This window comes from Neoarius graeffei, chromosome 3, assembly GCF_027579695.1.
Source record: "Neoarius graeffei isolate fNeoGra1 chromosome 3, fNeoGra1.pri, whole genome shotgun sequence".
Lineage (NCBI taxonomy): Eukaryota > Metazoa > Chordata > Actinopteri > Siluriformes > Ariidae > Neoarius > Neoarius graeffei.
In genome coordinates this window covers 84,729,059-84,751,372 of record NC_083571.1, presented here as the reverse complement: position 1 = coordinate 84,751,372, position 22,314 = coordinate 84,729,059, and the positions used below count along the sequence as shown (strand labels likewise).

General features: G+C 41.0%; 1 protein-coding gene across 2 annotated transcripts in view; it reads right to left on the bottom strand.

Annotated features, from left to right (window-relative positions):
• Positions 1-20,393, bottom strand: part of LOC132883661 (flavin-containing monooxygenase 5-like) — a 42,695-nt gene extending 22,302 nt beyond the window's left edge. The window contains exons 1-2 of one of the 2 annotated variants that reach the window (XM_060917550.1): positions 20,138-20,393; positions 821-962 (exon numbers count right to left, since the gene is read on the bottom strand). In XM_060917550.1, the coding sequence (XP_060773533.1) occupies positions 821-952 (132 nt within the window). In that variant the 5' untranslated portion in view covers positions 953-962; positions 20,138-20,393. Of the gene's footprint in view, positions 1-820; positions 963-12,941; positions 15,666-20,137 lie in introns of those variants that run through there. The other variant, XM_060917549.1, reaches the window with a different exon arrangement.
• Between the last annotated feature and the right edge of the window lie 1,921 nt (positions 20,394-22,314).

Sequence of the window (22,314 nt, the reverse complement as noted above, 5' to 3'; positions counted from 1 at the left end):
AAGCTTTCCTTATTTCCTAACATTCCCAGGGTAACTTGGTTAGTTGCCAATTGTCCAGCGGGGGATGGATGGATAAATTAATAATAATAATAATAATAATAATAAAGATAATGGTTTTCTGTGATCGCGGTAAATGGACGGAAAACACAGAATCCAATATTTGAAATGGAATGTCCAAAAAGTTTTTTTTTTTCCCACAAATTAAAACTAAATATTTTGTATCAAATAAGCCATTACAGTGTTGGACTTCACCTTTAACTTCGTTGGGGCATTTTTAAGCATAAATAGCATTATTCATGAAATTTAGAAGTACACCAAAACCTTTTTTAACATTACTCCGAACCCTTGATCACAAAATTAGCTTTAAAATGAGGGCTCAAATAGATGACATTTCTAGCTGGATATGAGTAATGTGTAATGACCAAAAATGGGTCTTAAAGCTTGTTGTAGTAGTTGTACCATTACATTTGCTTATTAGCACAATGATATAAAGGCTCACTGCAATAAAACATTGCTGTAAACTTGTCATAAGACTCATGTCTTTATTTTCTGTCACTCGCATATTTATTATTTAATATATATTGAAACAAAAAAAAAGCTACACAAAATTTTGGAATTGCTACACAAAATTACTATTGTGTAGCATTTTTTGCTACACACAAAAAAAATGTTATCTTGAATGCTGGTGAGACTCAATCGACTGACTCATATTGCAGAAGGGTGCTCATGCAGTTCATGAACAAATGAATATTTGTTTCAATATACACACTGAAGTGTCAAGTGCTGTAGAATGAATTTGAGGACAACAACTTCATCCTACCTTAAACCTCCAGAGTCCTCCAATGTCATCACTGCTTTCGAAGCACACTGGCTCCAAACCCTCATCTAAGCAACACTTAATGCAGGTCAGTCCAGAGCTTCCTCCTCCAATCACAGCAACACGCCGAGCCATACTGCGTCTTCTACATGGAGACAAGTGGAATTAGGGGCTTTACGATGAAAGGCTGAACCTAAATAATAACTGATGGCATTAATAAGTCACTGAAGGAACATTATTATGCCAGAACATTTCTCAAAAAAATGTTGAGAAATTCACACTGCCTGTGAATGAATTACCCATTATCACGGATGCCCATATTTGACTTTAAATTATGTACAAATCTTGTGATGTTTTTCAACATCATGATCATGGATCATTGAATGTGTTAATATGTAAATAAAACCTCATTGCTAAATGTTTTGTGCTTACACAACCTTGAAGTATATAAAAAATACTACTCCAGAATTTTGTTGTTATTTTTCTATATTTTCCAAGGATATTCAACAAAAATTGCAATTATACCTAAAATTTTCTAATTGCAAAAAATAATATACAATACAGAAAAAGTTGTTCAGGAAATGTGTATGCCTAGATTAGGTTCTTATAAGCCTTAATTTGTGTGCAAAACACCCCTTTATTATTCCCTTGTTTATTAAAAGCTGCCCAGCGTTTTTGTCATTTTTGGCCAAATAGCTGTTTTTAGGTCCCAATAGAAAGAAAAATATGAATTTCTTGGGCATACAACTACTAAAATATGAAAATTTGTGTGTCAGTGTATGTAAATCTGAAATAGCTGCTAGTAGGAATCTTCCAATTTAGAGTTACAGAGTTCTGAATGTGGAAAAAAGTGAAAAATGATGAAACTGTCCATGTACAAAAAAAATTATTAAAATATGAAGCAAGGGGCGTTTGTTAAAAAAAATCAGGGAGTAGTTACATCTTATATGAGAGCATCTTCACAAAAAACTAGAAGATCCTAAACCCCTAGCCACATCAACAAATAAGATGGCAAAAATGCCCTATTTTAGCCCCCTCGGAAAGGACGTAAGATGTTAAAAATTTTTTTAAAAATTCAGGAATATAATTTTCATCGCAAAATATGTTTCTGTGAACAGATAACAACCCTACAATTACTATGTAGTGAGGAAAAAAATCTAACTAGTTTCATATTTCTACTAGGCCCCTTTGAGTTTTAATGAATTTTAAGCGATTTTGGCCAAAATGCCATTTTTGGCTTCCTATTATGCAAAAAGTATGTCCTTCAGAGGCTTTCTGGCAACAGATTTGAAAAGAGTGGGTATCATTCAGTAAGAATCTGCACACACAACTTTCTAGATAGCTGCAATAAAAAGTTATGGGTCTCTGAAGTTGGGGAAAGAGCCAATTTCGACGTGGTGTTTTGACATCAATATTTCAAAGGCCTGTAGTTCCAAAACTACAACATAATTGGGGGCTAATATTTTGCATGTGTGGTACAAACATATGATTCTTGATTAGAGAATTTTTTGAGTAAAATCTGAGACGGTGATGTGGGGGAGTTCCTGAAATTTAGGTGAGTTGGCACGGAATGACCCATTGTTGAAGAATAGAAAAAGATTGATGTTGCAAAATGTCACCAACTTGTTCATTCCAGAAAATTAAAGTTATCTTTTAACATATCATTCATTAAAGATTACATGTTTTGTGACCTGATGGTAAAAAAAGAAATGGTTTTAGGTGAATTTTTAAAAATAAAGTTCATGTCCCCATTTCAGTACCCATAAGCGTGGAATATCTCTCTCTCTCTCTCTCATATATATATATATATATATATATATATATATATATATATATGAGAGTGTTATGGCTTGATTGGTAAAACCATGTCACTGGAAGAGGGTGTACTTTCTTTTTCACATGACTGTGTGTGTGTGTGATATATATATTATACACACACACACACACACACACACACACATATATACAAGGGTAAGTCAAAAAGTTCTAAGACAATTTGAAAAAAATCTTTATTTATGAAAATAAGGCTATTTCTCTACATATACTCCATTTAAGTCTGAACACTTCTGCAAGCGATGGTTCCATTGGAGAATTCCTTCTTTTTAGAATTCTGGGGGAGGTCTTTCACACTTTTTGAAATAATAACATCTGTCTTAGAACTTTTTGACTTATCTTCATGTATATGTATGTATATATGGACTGGACTTGCAACACCAATCACTTATGCAGGAAGGGACAGAGTAGGCTATACTTCTTTAGGAGGCTGCAGTCCTTTAACATCTGCAGGAAACTCCTGTGGATGTTCGATCAGTCTGTGGTCGCCAGTGTCCTGTTTTACACCGTGGTGTGCTGGGGGGGCAGCACATCCAAGAAGGACACATCCAGGCTGGACAAACTGATCAGGCGGGCCGGCTCTATGGTCGGCATGAAGCTGGACTCTCTGGTGACGGTGGCAGAGAAGAGGTCTATGGACAAACTATTGAACATCATGGACGATGCCAGTCACCCTCTGCACACCATCATGAGCAACCAGAGGAGCCTGTTCAGTGACAGAATGCTCCTTCCCAAGTGCAGGACGAACAGACTCAAAAACTCCTTTGTCCCTCACGCCATCAGACTGTACAGCTCCTCTCTGGGGGGGGGTGTAACAGGAGGACAGAGGACGGGAAGGAGCAGTAGCCTAGCCTAACAATAAGCAATACCGGACAATGTGCAATATAAAGTGCAATATCTCTCCTGGGGCGGCACGGTGGTGTAGTGGTTAGCGCTGTCGCCTCACAGCAAGAAGGTCCTGGGTTCGAGCCCCGGGGCCGGCGAGGGCCTTTCTGTGTGGAGTTTGCATGTTCTCCCCGTGTCCGCGTGGGTTTCCTCCGGGTGCTCCGGTTTCCCCCACAGTCCAAAGACATGCAGGTTAGGTTAACTGGTGACTCTAAAATTGACCGTAGGTGTGAATGTGAGTGTGAATGGTTGTCTGTGTCTGTGTGTCAGCCCTGTGATGACCTGGCGACTTGTCCAGGGTGTACCCCGCCTTTCGCCCGTAGTCAGCTGGGATAGGCTCCAGCTTGCCTGCGACCCTGTAGAAGGATAAAGCGGCTAGAGATAATGAGATGAGATGAGATATCTCTCCTGCTGCCCCCTTTCCCTTTTTTCCTCCTCTCTCTCCCCCCTTCCTCTCTTCCCCATATCTTATTCTTTTTATATTTGTATATGTAAATACTTAATTTATCTAGAAGTTTTTCTCTATTTCTTTTCTCTGTTTATCTGTAATGATGCTGCTGGAATCTTAATTTCCCTGAGGGAACCCGCCCAAAGGGATCAATAAAGTTGTATCTAATCTATCTATCTATCTATCTATCTATATATATATATATATATATATATATTAGTTCTAAGAGTCCAAGAAATTCCTGTGTGTGAGTTTGTTTTGAGTGGATAAAGTGTTGCACATCACTAAACCCACTTCTTAGTACAGTCAGTTTGACACCAGTGGCACAACAGAGGTTGAGACAACCAGCAACCAACTGAACCTCAGGTTTTATCTACGAGTTTCCCTCTCCAAGAAGAATGTTCTGATGAGAACTAGGGGTCCTTCACTCCCAGTGGAGTTACCGCGTGCTCAGACACCATACATTATCATACATGCACGATCTGCCATAAAGTGTGTCGATCAGCCAGCGGACTCAAGCGTCATCATCAAAGTCAACATCCGGAAAGGCAAGCTGCTACAGGAAGATTGACATGTCAGCAATGTGGAAAGAACTGCAAGACTCTTGCAGGTCTCAAAAGCCATGGGAGGCAACATCAGCGACAAGAAAATAATCTTTAAGATGCTCCAAAAGTTTATGAGTACAAGAAATGGTCCTACTCGGTCAGAAGTTGACTTCCACTAATTTTATATCTATCTATCTATCTATCTATCTATCTATCTATCTATCTATCTATCTATCTATCTATCTATCTATCTATCTATCTATCTATATGTGTGTGTGTGTGTGTATTATATTTCAAAACAACATCAGAGTGCCCAAGCGGATATTACTTCTAGACTTTCTGTAAAGCTAGCTCTTCTGAACATTAGATCACTTTCAAACAAGTCATTTTTAATTAATGATCTTATTTGCAAACACAGTCTTGATTTTTTGCTTCTACCTGTAACATGGCTGGATCAAGCAAAGAGTGCTACCACCCTTATTGAAGCAGCTCCCCCAAATTTTAATTTCATGAGTGCTACCCGACATGGGAAAGGTGGAGGGATCGCAATGTAAACAGTCCTCACTTGGTGATTTTACATCCTTTGAACACTTATGTGCACTTGTTACATGCTCTCCTATATGTATATATATATATATATATATATATATATATATATATATATATATATATATATATATATATATTCATTCTCATTATCTGTAGCCGCTTTATCCTGTTCTACAGGGTCGCAGGCAAGCTGGAGCCTATCCCGACTTGTCCAGGGTGTGTGTGTGTGTGTATCTAGGGTGTAATTTTGGGTAGGGACGCTAGGGACGTGTCCCTATCAATATTCAGCCGCTACTGTGTAATCACGATCAATAAAACCGATGTCCTAACCTGAGCAATGATTATATGGCACACAAAGGGTTAAATGTATGACACTGCTAATAATCCCCCCTCTAATGTAGATATCATTCTCTGATTAGCTACCTGTTTCTCGCTAACTTACATAGTTGGCTATCCCAGCTGTCACTCCATATGCTGTAAAAGCAGCACACTTCCCACAGCAGCCATGACTACCCGCCCATCAACCCCCCGTATCTCACACGTACACACCTGACCTACCCCACGCACCCCCCACTCTCCGTCAGCCTACAAATTGAGCTGGACTTCGATGTCCATGCATGCTTCCCCTACGACTCGCATGCTGACTTGAGTATCGTGGATGACGGCCCCCCTCCCAAGAAACGGTACATTCTTCTTCAAAGTCAAGAATGTAAGTGCAGGGTTTCCGTCGAGCTTTAAAAACTCAACAAAATCCTTTTGATGTATGGAAACCCTTCATAAAAAGTATTGCTGCGGCTCCTTAGGCAGGTTTAGCAACGTGACAGGACGCATCAGAGCTAGGCTACTGCATAGCTGCAGAGAAAAGGAATGCTGGAGCAATGTAACTTGGTGTTAGATAATATCCTTGATGAATGAATGTTAAATTTATAGACCTAATGGTTTTACAGAATGTAAGTAGTCAGATGTAGGCTATTGCATGGCCATGCAGATGTGCGACTTGCATTTCAGAATCAACAGTGTGACAGCTGCGGAGTCTGCTGCCAAGTCTGCTGCGTTCACCGTTTTACAGAGACCTCTTTCTATAGGCTGTAAGGTGAACCTCGAAAAGTCCTTCCGAAAAGGGATCCCGCTCCGACCTCTCCGAACCGCACACGCTTCAGTTCATAAAAAAGAACGAGTTGTGGTAAGATTACAACAAAACAGTTCGCGTCACAGAATCGCGCTCATTTCTTAAATCGCAACATTTAATGAAGAACTAGTATCTCCAAGGCGTATGTACATATTCGGCAGGCGTAATAACACTTTGGCTCGCGAGAGGTGCCACGGTTGAAACGTCATCAGACTGGATGAATCGGGTAGCTGGTAGCTACCAGCTGTGCTAGGTAAACAGAAGCAGCATGGCAGCCACCGGAGTAGCAGTGCTATCATCCAGCAGTACCGATGAAGAAGAAAACTCGTCCGAAACTGTTGAAAAAACTAAATCTTCGACACGTAAGACTTATATGCACATATCTTCTGTGAAGCATGAAAAAACACAGAATTTCACCAGCATACGGTGGAATACTTACCGAAACAGCCTTCGGCAGTGGCTGGAGTTGAGTGTGAGTGCAGAGACGTATCCGAACATTACAAACACTGTCTTGACTTGGATTTTGATAAAATTCCCGAAGACGCGGCTTTCCATCCCACATGTTACCGGAGGTTCATTGACGAGTGCGAAATTGAAAGAGCAAAAAGGCGTCTCGTGCAAGAGAAAGAGCGGGGAGATAATAAACAAGACCCCCAGACCAGCGAGGCTATCCCTGCAACAGTGACTGGCACGACTCCGACAAGGAAACTTTGTTCCAGATCAAGCCTGCCCATCTCAAGCTCTGGCCCCGTCCTTCCTGCCATCTGTATAATATGCAAGAAAACCTGCAAATATGCCGTCAAGACTGGCAGACGACAAAAAGAAGCTTTGTCAAAGACACAGACTTTAACCGCAGGTAAGCTAAAAGGCATCTCACCCTCATCCCCCACTACACAGTAGGTAGTCTATGCAAATGCATCCCATCTCCCAGCACACACACACACACACACAGAGAGAGAGAGTAGTTGAATGACTATCTACACTGCTACTGACTGCACACAATCTCCTTGCATTTGTCTAATTTGAATGCATGTGTGGATTTATAGTACATTGACGTACAGATGTATGGATGGCTGTATGAATATGGAAAGATGTCTATTGGTTGTACTTTTGCTGGTGTGCGTGTGTGTGTGTGTGTGAACTATAATGTGTTGTGTATGTGTGTGGGTGTGAGTAAAATAACATTCCAATACATAACTTCCCCATGCCTATAATATTCCAATACCATAAATGACCAAAATGCAGTGTTTGAGTTAAGGACTGCGCCCCCCTCTGTCTTAATGCCTGTTGCAAAGATTTTTGACAATAAAGTACACTTTGACTTTAATAGGGTAGTGTGTATGTTTGTATGGATGTCATAGTATGTCTGTGTGCTTTGATGTTAATATGCCACTGAATACCAGTCCACCAGGAAAAATGAAGTCTGACTGTTTGTCTGCCTATCTATCCATCCTTTTATCTTTTCTTTTGTACAGACTTGTGCAGGTGTTCTAGCTGTTCGAACACAAAGGAAACAGAAGAGAAAGAAGATGATAACTGCCCTGACACTGACAGTGAGGAATAGCATGTCATGTGGTTTTTACCTCTATTCTATTCCATTGATATCATTATCATTCATTTTATTATGATGTTTATTTATATATGTATATAAGTTTATGCCAGTCAATGTATAGTTATGATTGTTTTTGTGTGTTGTATATAGTTGTGAGTGAATAAATGAACAAATGAATACCTGAATGTTCCTTATCATTGATAATTAGAATTATTTCCATTTATTGATAAAAATGACAACATGAAAAGATCTACCTTATCACCCACTTGCATCATTGTTCTTTGTGCTATAAATGACCAAAATGCAGTGTTTGAGTTAAGGACTGCCCCCCCCTCTGTCTTAATGCCTGTTGGGTCATTCCGTGCCAACTCACCTAAGGGTCCCCACATCACCGTCTCAGATTTTGCTCAAAAAATTCTATAATCAAGAATCATATGTTTGTACCACACATGCAAAATATTAGCTCCCAATTCATTGTAGTTTTGGAACTACTGGCCTTTGAAATTTTGATGTCAAAATACCACATGACGAAATGGCTCTTTCCCCAACTTCAGAGACCCATAACTTTTTATTGCAGCTATCTAGACAGTTGTGTGTACAGATTCTTACTGAATGATACCCACTCTTTTCAAATCTGTTGTCAGAAAGCCTCTGAAGGACATACGTTTTGCATAATGGGAAGCCAAAAATGACGTTTTGGCCAAAATCACATAAAATTCATTAAAACTCTAGGGGGCATAGTAGAAATATGAAGCTAGTTAGATTTTTTTCCTCACTACATAGTATTTGTAGGGTTGTTATCTGTTCACAGAAACATATTTTGCCATGAAATTTCAATTCCTGAATTTACAAAAAAAATTTTAACATCTTACGTCCTTTCCGAGGGGGCTAAAATAGGGCATTTTCGCCATCTTATTTGGTCATGTGGCTAGGGGTTTAGGATCTTCAAATTTTTTGTGAAGATGCTCTCATATAAGATGTAACTACTCCCTGATTTTTTTTTAACAAACGCCCCTTGCTTCATATTTTAATAATTTTTTTTGTACATGGACAGTTTCATCATTTTTCACTTTTTTCCACATTCAGAACTCTGTAACTCTAAATTGGAAGATTCCTACTAGCAGCTATTTCAGATTTACATACACTGACACACAAATTTTCATATTTTAGTAGTTGTATGCCCAAGAAATTCATATTTTTCTTTCTATTGGGACCTAAAAACAGCTATTTGGCCAAAAATGACAAAAATGCTGGGCAGCTTTTAATAAACAAGGGAATAATAAAGGGGTGTTTTGCACACAAATTAAGGCTTATAAGAACCTAATCTAGGCATACACATTTCCTGAACAACTTTTTCTGTATTGTATATTATTTTTTGCAATTAGAAAATTTTAGGTATAATTGCAATTTTTGTTGAATATCCTTGGAAAATATAGAAAAATAACAACAAAATTCTGGAGTAGTATTTTTTATATACTTCAAGGTTGTGTAAGCACAAAACATTTAGCAATGAGGTTTTATTTACATATTAACACATTCAATGATCCATGATCATGATGTTGAAAAACATCACAAGATTTGTACACAATTTAAAGTCAAATATGGGCATCCGTGATAATGGGTAATTCATTCACAGGCAGTGCAGTTTCATGTGATGTGCTAAGACACTCATAAACTGTCATCTTGCACCATCAGAATGACTTCAACTTGGAGGCTGAGTGGCATTTTTTTGCCACCAGCCACGGAAAAAGTCCGTGTGACGGTATTGGGGGCACAGTGAAACGACTTGTTGCAAGGGCTAGTTTGCAAGCAGCTGACCATAACCAAATTCTCACAGCTGAAGCAATGTATAAATGGGCTGACCAGAATATCATGGGAATCAAGTTTTTCTTTGTCTCTGCAGAAGAAATTCTTCACAATGCTGTGGCATACAAGTTGGAACAGCGTTTCAAAAATGTTTCAACCTTTCCTGGAACAAGATCTCATCACAGCTTCTGCCCAATTGCACCCACTCAGCTGGAGATGAGAAGGGTTTCTTCTGATGTGGTACCATCATCGGTAGTGGACATAGGACCTGAAACCACACCAGTTTTACAGTCCCAGTTACAGGCCCCAAGCCAAATGTCCCAATCTGCACCAAATATGTACCAGCCAGGCAAATATATTGCCTGTGTTTATGACAGAAAATGGTACATTGGAAATATTGTCACCAGAAATGAAGAAGAAAATGATGTGTATGTCAATTTCATGAGACAAGGACGAGGCAACACATTCTCATGGCCACCACAAAGCAGGAAAGATGAATGTTGGGTGCCTTTGCTTCATGTCCTTTGTGTGGTAGAGGCCCCAAACATAAAAAGTGGGGGACGCCATTACCAACTAACAGAGGATGACTTCAAACTTGTGAAAGACTTAAGTTTTAACTTATGTACTACTAGATGACAGTTTATGAGTGTCTTAGCACATCACATGAAACTGTACTGCCTGTGAATGAATTACCCATTATCACGGATGCCCATATTTGACTTTAAATTATGTACAAATCTTGTGATGTTTTTCAACATCATGATCATGGATCATTGAATGTGTTAATATGTAAATAAAACCTCATTGCTAAATGTTTTGTGCTTACACAACCTTGAAGTATATAAAAAATACTACTCCAGAATTTTGTTGTTATTTTTCTATATTTTCCAAGGATATTCAACAAAAATTGCAATTATACCTAAAATTTTCTAATTGCAAAAAATAATATACAATACAGAAAAAGTTGTTCAGGAAATGTGTATGCCTAGATTAGGTTCTTATAAGCCTTAATTTGTGTGCAAAACACCCCTTTATTATTCCCTTGTTTATTAAAAGCTGCCCAGCGTTTTTGTCATTTTTGGCCAAATAGCTGTTTTTAGGTCCCAATAGAAAGAAAAATATGAATTTCTTGGGCATACAACTACTAAAATATGAACATTTGTGTGTCAGTGTATGTAAATCTGAAATAGCTGCTAGTAGGAATCTTCCAATTTAGAGTTACAGAGTTCTGAATGTGGAAAAAAGTGAAAAATGATGAAACTGTCCATGTACAAAAAAAATTATTAAAATATGAAGCAAGGGGCGTTTGTTAAAAAAAATCAGGGAGTAGTTACATCTTATATGAGAGCATCTTCACAAAAAACTAGAAGATCCTAAACCCCTAGCCACATTAACAAATAAGATGGCAAAAATGCCCTATTTTAGCCCCCTCGGAAAGGACGTAAGATGTTAAAAAATTTTTTAAAAATTCAGGAATATAATTTTCATCGCAAAATATGTTTCTGTGAACAGATAACAACCCTACAATTACTATGTAGTGAGGAAAAAAATCTAACTAGTTTCATATTTCTACTAGGCCCCTTTGAGTTTTAATGAATTTTAAGCGATTTTGGCCAAAATGCCATTTTTGGCTTCCTATTATGCAAAAAGTATGTCCTTCAGAGGCTTTCTGGCAACAGATTTGAAAAGAGTGGGTATCATTCAGTAAGAATCTGCACACACAACTTTCTAGATAGCTGCAATAAAAAGTTATGGGTCTCTGAAGTTGGGGAAAGAGCCAATTTCGACGTGGTGTTTTGACATCAATATTTCAAAGGCCTGTAGTTCCAAAACTACAACATAATTGGGGGCTAATATTTTGCATGTGTGGTACAAACATATGATTCTTGATTAGAGAATTTTTTGAGTAAAATCTGAGACGGTGATGTGGGGGAGTTCCTGAAATTTAGGTGAGTTGGCACGGAATGACCCTGTTGCAAAGATTTTTGACAATAAAGTACACTTTGACTTTAATAGGGTAGTGTGTATGTTTGTATGGATGTCATAGTATGTCTGTGTGCTTTGATGTTAATATGCCACTGAATACCAGTCCACCAGGAAAAATGAAGTCTGACTGTTTGTCTGCCTATCTATCCATCCTTTTATCTTTTCTTTTGTACAGACTTGTGCAGGTGTTCTAGCTGTTCAAACACAAAGGAAACAGAAGAGAAAGAAGATGATAACTGCCCTGACACTGACAGTGAGGAATAGCACTGTTTGGAATCCATTTAGCCCACTTTAGAAATACATGAATGGTTATCACTGATAATTAAATTGTTTCCATTTATTGATCAAAATGACAACATGAAAGGTCACTTGCATCATTGTTCTTCGTGCTATAAATAAAGCACTATTTAGAATCCATTTGGCCCACTTTAGAAATACATGAATGATCATTATCATTGATAATTAGAATTATTTCCATTTATTGATCAAAATGACAACATGAAATGTCTGCCTTTATCATCCACTTGCATCAATGTTCTTCGTGCTATAAATAAAGCACTTATGAATTCTATGATTTTCTCACATATATCTTACGGTTTGACCACATGGTCTCAGGCTCACCAGACAACAATAAAATGCATAGAATGCCTCTATAACCAAACCCTCAAAGTTTTAGACAAGAAAAGAATAAGGCATCATCATTGCCAAATTTTAAACAAATATAAGATTCTCAGTTTTACTAATTTTATTTCATTATACACAGTTAAATTGGTTTTTAAATGCCTCAATAATACTGCTCCTCAACTGCTCTGTGAGTCAATAACAAGACTGCAAAGTGGTACTAGATCCACCACCCGAGCAATGTCAAAAGGCAATTGCACTGTTCCATTCCGTAGAACTTCATTTGCACAAACCTCTTTTTCAATAAAAGGAACACAATTATGGAATTCTCTACCAGACAGTTTAAAATCCATAGCTACACTTCTCTCCTTCAAAAAACAAACAAAACAATGGCTAGTTCAACAGCAATTCTGCTCTCATATTTAGTTTGAATCACTAGTTTAGATACTTAGCTTGCTATTTGTCTTTTTATTTTTACTATTGCTATTGTTATTTTTAATTTTGTTATTATTATGACCATTATTTCTTATTTTATTTTATTTTTATGTATATATATTTTTTCTCATAGATTTTAAATATTCATTTTTTCTCTTTTTGTTTTGTTTAATTAAAAGCCCAACTAGGGACAAGTGTTGTGAATTAGCTTTGGCTACAAATACTGTGATGCATACATCAGATAACTGTTCCAGATATCTATGTCTTTGTATCTGTCCCTATTCAAAAATAAACAATACAATACAAATACACTGTTAAGAATCAATTTGGCTCACTTTAGAAGGATATTTTGGGAGATTCCTTTATGTTGGTTACATGTGACAACAACAAGCAGGCTGTCATTTTTCCAGTTTGTTGTCGTAAATCGGCTACGCAATTGGTTTAGCGCGGTCAAGTGGTGTCTCGTGAAGTCAATGCTCTGAGGAAAATAGTTCTTCAGAAAATGTCTCGATTTAAAAAAACGAGTGTGATTCTGTGACGCGGAAAGTTTGCTATAAGTGTAACATAACTTGGTCCTTTTTATCAGCTAAAGAGCATGTGGTTCAGAGACGTTGGAGCGACCTAAAACGAAAACGGGGTTCACCTTATGGTCTACTACTACTACTAGGCTAGATACAACAAATCCATGGTCCTTTACTGCCACCTACAGACGAATATTGGTAACTGCCTTGGATCACTTTTGTGTCCCCACCAATGTCAAAATCAAAGTTACTCCCTTGGTGTGTATATATGTATGTATGTGTACACACACACACGCGAGGATAAGGGTTGTTTTACAATCAGGGTACAAAGTTTGTGTCACAGGGGTCCAAAATTAAAAAAAAAACAAAAACAAAAACTATCAAATCTGCACTTTTGGAAATTAATACACATATGAACATAGGCATGTGTAATAGTTTGTATTATAACAAGATTAAAGGGCTGATGACACGAACATGACTCTATGCAATTTCTTAAATAAACTATACAACATGGCAAACATGTTAGATTTCTGTTATAATTATGTGAAAAGAAGCTGTTGTTACGCGAATATCCAACTTTTAATTGCACAGTGCAAGAAAACTGGGTCCGTGGCTCGCGGCCATGCTGTGACATCAGCGGAAGAACACGCTGTGGTTCACTGGCTGTTCTACTCAATGGAAATGGCGCATGAAAACGCCGGTCTACTTGGCAGCTGGCATCACAGTTCTGAACAAAAGAACAACCAAATACTGGTACTTTAAGCAGTGATCATGATGGCATGATTTTATCTGATTTTAAATAAATGAGATTGATAATAATGTGAATGTTCACAACTAGTACATACAAACTCTGCAGCTTCTGATTCAGCAGCTGCGTCATACTCCGCAAAAACATCAGCAAGAACCTACAATATAAATGGAAATGCAATACACTAAGCTCAAATGACTTTTGGAAAGTATAATTTCTAAATTTTTTCTACATATTCTTGAAGTCGGTCATCGGGGTACTTGCTACCGTTCCCTAACAACGCATGGCAAAGGGTAAAGTGTAGTGTTGCTACGAGTACTTGCTAAAGCCTCCGGTGGAAGATCCTCGATGTGCTGATAAGACATACAGTTCTATATAACACACAAGTGTCACGATAATCACAAAACAGATGCAAATTGTTAAAATACCTAATTTTTAAGCAATCATGTATTGATCTCTTCCGAATAGAATCTATGATAGCCTACCCTCTTTACCCTTTGCTTCTCATTGCTAGGCGGCAGTTACATGAAAGCCGCAAGCTTTCACAAGCAAATACATGACTGATATCACGCCGACTTTATGATTACATTTATGATTATCATGAATGTGTACTCTATGATGTGTACTCTATGAGCGCTCTGGAGCGAGTCACTTCCAAGATGGCCGCGCAGACCGCAGTGTTACTATTTTTAGCATCATGTCAGAGCACTCTATAGCTCTACGTACCTTTATCTTATGTCGTTTCTCAACACATGTTCTGACAGGAGGACTGTCTTTGGAGGAGTCACCTTGTCCCAGGCGACTGCTGGATCCGGCATAGCTACTAGTAGACCCCCTCCAGAATACTGTAGGCACTGCTGATGGTAGCAACACACGTTTGTGCTGAACTGAACACCCAAGAGATTCTTTAAAAGCTGGGAAGGGTGTCAAAACAATCCAAATCGAAGTGTTCAGAGCACAGGACGGATGTTGGTGAGGGCTCCCACTTGTCACGAGTGTGCCTGACTTGCTTCACCCACTTCGCATGCAGCTCGGGACCTCTGGGAAACTTGAATAAACTTACCCCATCCTTGTGGGTTTTGGAGCAAAAGCCGGCAACACAATGCGAAGGCATAATAAAACTAATTTTATATATATATATATATATATATATATATATATATAAAATGTATAATAATAATACTAATAATGATAAACTGAACACCTGTCGCATCAACAACAAACTGGTAAGTTAGGAGGAAGATTCTTTCGCTGACGTCATATGGCTCCTCCTCCTCTTTCGTCTCCTGGGTGCTGCAGCTCCGTCAAATTTGCCCAAATAGCCGCGTTTTTTATCATAACTTGTAAAATAGACGCCTTCGTGAATTAATATATGGATCATCGGGAATTACTTTTTATGTTATAAAACATCGCCAAAGATGTCAAAAACGTGTCATCAGCACTTTAAGCAGGGCTGGGAGAAACAAATGAAGTGATTCTCGGAGAGGACTTTTTTTGACAATTCAGAATCCACTACACATGGCGGCTGAGCTGGGGAGCTATAAGCAAGCCCACACCAGCCCGCCGCCGCTCACCATGGGCGACTCCAGAGAAGTGGAAAGTCCAGCTCCTCTCGAGAAGCTGGGTTCCAGAGCCCAAGCTATGCGTGAAGGTGAGCCCGACTATCTCTAGCCGGTACCTCTCAACCTCCCGCACAAGCTCAGGCTCCTTCCCCCCCAGCGAAGTGACATTCCATGTCCCAACAGCCAGCCGCTGTGTCCGGGGATCAGGTCGTCGAGGCCCCTGCCTTCGACTGCCACCCAATCCACATTGCACCAAACCCCTACTGCTACCTCTGTGGGTGGTGAACCCACAGGAGGTCGGGCCCACGTCACCTCTTCGGGCTGAGCCCGGCCGGGCCCCATGGGCAAAGGCCCGGCCACCAAGCGCTCGCATACGAGCCCCAACCCCGGGCCTGGCTCCAGGGTGGGGCCCCGGCTGCGTCCTACCGGGCGACGTCACGGTCCTGGATTTTTTCTCCATAGGGGGTTTTTGGTGAACTGCTCTTGGTCTGGCCTGTCACCTAGGACCTGTCTGCCTTGGGAAACCCTACCAGGGGCATAATGCCCCCGACAACATAGCTCCTAGGATCATTCAAGCACACAAACCCCTCCACCACAATAAGGTGGCAGTTCTAGGAGGGGCTCAGCCGCCATGTGTTGGAGTTTACCCCAGTGAACGAGAGGGTCGCCTCTCTGCGCCTTCGGATTGGGGAGAGGGCTCTTGCTATTGTTTGTGCCTACGGGCCAAATAGCAGTATAGAGTATCCGGCCTTCTTGGAGTCCCTGGGAGAGGTACTGAGGGGTGCTCAGACTGGGGACTCCATTGTGCTACTGGGGGACTTCAATGCTCACGTGGGCGACGACAGTGACACCTGGAGGGGCGTGGTTGGGAGGAACGGCCTCCCCGATCTGAACCCGAGTGGTGTTTTGTTATTGGACTTCTGTGCTAGTCACGGTTTGTCCATAACGAACACCATGTTCGAGCATAGGGGTGTCCATAAGTGCACGTGGCACCAGGACACCTTAGGTCGGAAGTCGATGATCGACTTTGTAGTCGTTTCATCTGATCTCCGGCCCTATGTCTTGGACACTCGGGTGAAGAGAGGGGCTGAGCTGTCAACTGATCACCACCTGGTGGTGAGTTGGATCCGCTGGCGGAGGAGGAAGCTGGACAGACCTGGCAGGCCCAAACGTATGGTGAGGGTCTGCTGGGAACGTCTGGCCGAGCACTCTGTTGGGGAGGTCTTTAACTCCCACCTCCGGGAGAGCTTTTCCCATCTTCCGAGGGAGGCGGGGGACATTGAGTCTGAGTGGACCATGTTCTCTACCTCCATTGTGGACGCAGCTGTTCGGAGCTGTGGCCGCAAGGTCTCCGGTGCCTGTCGTGGCGGCAATCCCCGAACCCGGTGGTGGACACCGGAAGTAAGGGATGCCGTCAAGCTGAAGAAGGAGTCCTATCGGGCCATGTTGACCTCCGGGACTCCTGAGGCAGCCGACGGGTATCGGCAGGCCAGGCGTCCTGCAGCTCGGGCAGTTGTGGAGGCAAAAACTCGGAACTGGGAGGAGTTCGGGGAGGCCATGGAGAAGGACTTTCGGTCGGCCTCGAAGAAATTCTGGCAAACCGTCCGGCGCCTCAGGAGGGGGAAGCAGTACTCTGCCAACACTGTTTACAGTGCGGGTGGGGAGCTGTTGACCTCGACTGGGGACATTGTCGGGCGGTGGAAGGAATACTTTGAGGATCTCCTCAATCCCACCGTCATGTCTTCCACTGAGGAGACTGAGGCTGATGACTCAGAGGTGGACTCGTCCATTACCCAAGCCGAAGTCACTGAGGTGGTTTGCAAGCTCCTCGGTGGCAAGGCACCGGGGGTGGATGAGATCCGCCCTGAGTATCTCAAGTCTCTGGATGTTGTGGGGCTGTCTTGGTTGACACGCCTCTGCAACATCGCGTGGCGGTCGGGGACAGTGCCTCTGGAGTGGCAGACTGGGGTGGTGGTCCCTCTTTTTAAGAAAGGGGACCGGAGAGTGTGCTCCAATTATAGGGGAATCACACTTCTCAGCCTCCCAGGGAAAGTTTACTCCAGGGTACTGGAGAGGAGAATTCGACCAATAGTCGAACCTCGGATCCAGGAGGAACAATGCGGTTTTCGTCCTGGTCGCGGAACACTGGACCAGCTCTATACCCTTCATAGGGTGCTCGAGGGTTCATGGGAGTTTGCCCAACCAGTCCACATGTGCTTTGTGGATCTGGAGAAGGCATTCGACCGTGTCCCCCGTGGTATTCTGTGGGGGGTGCTTCAGGAGTATGGGGTTCGGGGCTCTTTGCTAAGGGCCGTCCGGTCCCTGTACGAACGGAGCAGGAGTCTGGTTCGCATTGCCGGCAGTAAGTCAGACCTGTTCCCAGTGCATGTTGGACTCCGGCAGGGCTGCCCTTTGTCACCGGTTCTGTTCATAATTTTTATGGACAGAATTTCTAGGCGCAGCCAGGGGCCGGAAGGAATCCTGTTTGGGAACCACAGGATTTCATCTCTGCTTTTTGCGGATGATGTTGTCCTGTTGGCTACTTCAAACCAGGACCTTCAGCATGCACTGGGGCGGTTTGCAGTCGAGTGTGAAGCGGCTGGGATGAGAATCAGCACCTCCAAGTCCGAGGCCATGGTTCTCGACCGGAAAAGGGTGGCTTGCCCTCTCCAGGTTGGTGGAGAAGTCCTGCCTCAAGTGGAGGAGTTTAAGTATCTTGGGATCTTGTTCACGAGTGAGGGAAGGATGGAGCGTGAGATCGACAGGCGGATCGGTGCAGCCTCCGCAGTGATGCGGTCGCTTTACCGGTCCGTCGTGGTGAAGAAGGAGCTGAGCCAAAAGGCGAAGCTCTCAATTTACCGGTCGATCTACGTTCCGACTCTCACCTATGGTCATGAGCTTTGGGTAATGACAGAAAGAACAAGATCGCGGATACAAGCGGCTGAAATGAGTTTCCTTCGCAGGGTGGCTGGGCGCTCCCTTAGAGATAGGGTGAGGAGCACAGTCACTCGGGAGGAGCTCGGAGTAGAGCCGCTGCTCCTCCACATCGAGAGGAACCAGCTGAGGTGGCTCGGGCATCTTTTTCGGATGCCTCCTGGACGCCTCCCTGGGGAGGTGTTCCAGGCATGTCCCCCCGGGAGGAGGCCCCGGGGAAGACCCAGGACACGCTGGAGGGACTATGTCTCTCGGCTGGCCTGGGAACGCCTCGGTGTTCTTCCCGAGGAGCTGGCCGAGGTGTCTGGGGGAAGGGAAGTTTGGGGTTCCATGCTTAGACTGCTGCCTCCGCGACCCGGTCCCGGATAAGCGGAAGAAGACGAGACGAGACGAGACGAGAATCCACTACTTCCATAGTGCTTTTAAATATAAGGCTGTAAGCTTTGTGTTAGTTGTCTCTAATATTTATGTCCCAATATCTTGACCACATTTTAGGATGAAAATAATCATTTTAGATATGTTATTTTATATTGAAAAATTAGCTGTCTCGGAGAGGACATTTTTTTGACACAATTACATACTAATTTGATCAAAATAGTCTGAAAACTTACTGGCATTCAACATTAAAACTTAACTATGTTTCCAGTGATATGGAACCAAATATTTGTTTTATGGTATAAAGAATGATTTAAGTGCATCCCTTTTGGAGCTACCTGTAGTCAAAAAAGCACTTTTTCTAAATGACACGAGTAATTTTGCTAAATATGACATATATTGCCATACATTCACCAAAAATAACGTTATCACCAATTTTTTTTTTTTTTTGCATGGTAAATAGAGCTATCACAGGGCTGCAATAAACAACCAAGTCTATTTAGTCAAGCCTTTTGATATTGAAGATGTGTTAAATGTGATTTTTAGCTTGCGTACCCTGATTGTAAAACAACCCATAAGTCAAAAAGTTCTAAGACAGATGTTATCATTTTAAAAGGTGTGAAAGACGTCCCCCAGAATTCTAAAAAGAAGGAATTCTCCGATGGAAACATCGCTTGCAGAAGTGTTCAGACTTAAATGTATAGAATATGTAGAGAAATAGCCTTGTTATTTTCATAAATAAAAGATTTTTTTCAATTTGTCTTAGAACTTTTTGACTTACCTACCCTCGTATATACACTACCGTTCAAAAGTTTGGGGTCACTTTGAAATGTCCTTATTTTTGAAAGAAAAGCACTGTTCTTTTCAATGAAGATCACGTTAAACTAATCAGAAATCCACTCTATACATTGCTAATGTGGTAAATGACTATTCTAGCTGCAAATGTCTGGTTTTTGGTGCAATATCTCCATAGGTGTATAGAGGCCCATTTCCAGCAACTCTCACTCCAGTGTTCTAATGGTACAATGTGTTTGCTCATTGCCTCAGAAGGCTAATGGATGATTAGAAAACCCTTGTACAATCATGTTAGCACAGCTGAAAACAGTTTAGCTCTTTAGAGAAGCTATAAAACTGACCTTCCTTTGAGCAGATTGAGTTTCTGGAGCATATCGCATTTGTGGGGTCGATTAAATGCTCAAAATGGCCAGAAAAATGTCTTGACTATATTTTCTATTCATTTTACAACTTATGGTGGGAAATAAAAGTGTGACTTTTCATGGAAAACACTAAATTGTCTGGGTGACCCCAAACTTTTGAACGGTAGTGTATGCGCGCACACACACACAAATACATATATTTTTGTACATGCATATAAATAAAAGAGAAGGTACTTATACTCGTGACCGTGGCACCTTCCGATTTTTTTTTTAAGAATTCCGTCCGTGAGTCCGAAAACGAAAACTCCGAGGTTTAGTCTAGAGAGGAGCTGAGGGGATCAGGACACTTCATCCAAAGCCTTTTTCATCCGCACTATCAAGTATTTTATATTTCAGATATTCCTATGTTGGCGAATGAAAGCCCCGCTGCTCTGCGCCTAAATATTAATCACAATCCGGCTTTACAAATGAATAACTCGGCACCCGGAACTCACAGCAAACCCAGATCAGAAGGCGCCTCCCCCTTGGAAAGCGCCCAGTCTCGGGTCGGTAGGATTTAGTCCGGGAGCCATGGGGTCGGACCCGGAATTTTTGGTTAAAGGTTTTTTTTTTGCTTTATCTTATAGATTTGAGGTAGCTCTTCAAGATTTAAGAGGGTGCCCGGTGATATCCCTTGGGCAATTTAATATATTAACCCTTTAATGCCCTATATGCCCAAATAATGGAAGAAAATACAAAAAAAAAATAATATCAGTGTAAATACTGATATTAAATGCACCAAGTTGGCTGTATCTGATAGGTATTCACATTTTTCTCTATATTTGTCATTCAAATACATCAAATGTGGATTAATTAACCCTTTCATAACTTTTCCAAATTAGCGATTTTTATACAAGTATTACATAAACTCTACAGTTAATACAAAATAATGATCAATATCTATGTAAGAACTATACAGCATGCAAAAGAACTATATACAGCATGTACACACACACTAATGACCAATAACTATGTAAAAGAACTATATACAGCATGCATACACTCACACCAGTGATCCACTATGTAAACGAACTATATACAGCATGTATACACTCACACCAGTGATCCACTATGTAAAAGAACTACAGCATGCAATAGAACTATATACAGCATGCATACACACACCAGTGATCCACTATGTAAAAGAACTATATACAGCATGCAATAGAACTATATACAGCATGCATATACACTCACACCAGTGATCCACTATGTAAAACTACAGTATGCAATATATCAAGCATGCAAAATGGCATATACAGCATGCGCACACACACACACACACACACACACACACACACACACACACACACACAAGAATAGCAAAAGATACTGATTTTCAATTAACCAAATTGGCTGTACAGTATTCACGCTTTACTGTCATTCAAATTAGTCAAACGTGTAATTGACCCTTTCATAAATTTGCAAAATTAACAATTTTGATACAAGAACTACAGTACATAAAGCATGTATGTGCATGCATGCATGCACACGCACACACATACACATGCACACACACTAATGAGCAATAATTATGTAAAATAATTACATACAGTATGCAAACACACACAAAACACAAAAACTATTTAAGGAAAGAACTAAGAGTTCAGATGAAAAAAAAAACCCTCTAAACCCTTTGCCATTGCTTAGTGTCTGTAAAAATATGCTTATGTACTGGATGCCAGCTAGTACAGAGGAGAATGTTAAGTAAACCTTACTCCCCAACGTTTTAAAAGTCGTGCTAGTCAGTGGAAGAGCAGTGTGGTTTGGAGTGGGGGTGAATCAGGGACAATGCCCTGAATTTTACTAGGGAACCAGGAACATTACTATTTCAACAGTCAATATCGTAAAAATAAGCAATCTATTAGCTTAATGTATTAGCTTAAGGAAACCTTACTGCCCAACGTTTTAAAAGTCGTGCTAGTCAGTGGACTGGCTAGTGCACATGACTCTCAGTCCACAAGCAGTGTGGTTTGGAGTGGGGGTGAGGGTAAGGTTAACAGACTTTTGAGATGATAATCGGGGACAATGCCCTGAATTTTACTAGGGAACCAGGGACATTACTATTTCAACAGTCAGTATCGTTAAAATAAGCAATCTATTAGCTTAATGTATTAGCTTAAAAAAATCAGTGACTAGCATTTACTAGGTGAGAGTTGGGTGTGCTAGCCAGTGTTGTGAAACTATGGGTCTAGTTCACTGGTGAGCAGTGAGTACGTCACTGCTCTTTCATGATTACAGTCAAATAGTTTCTCTGCTTAGCTTATGCGTGCTGTGATCTTTTGGGGGCAGTGTGATTGACAGTTAGCAAGATAGCTACACAAGTTGGCTTGAATTAGCTAATTGTGTCCCTCATATGCCCCTGCAGAAGT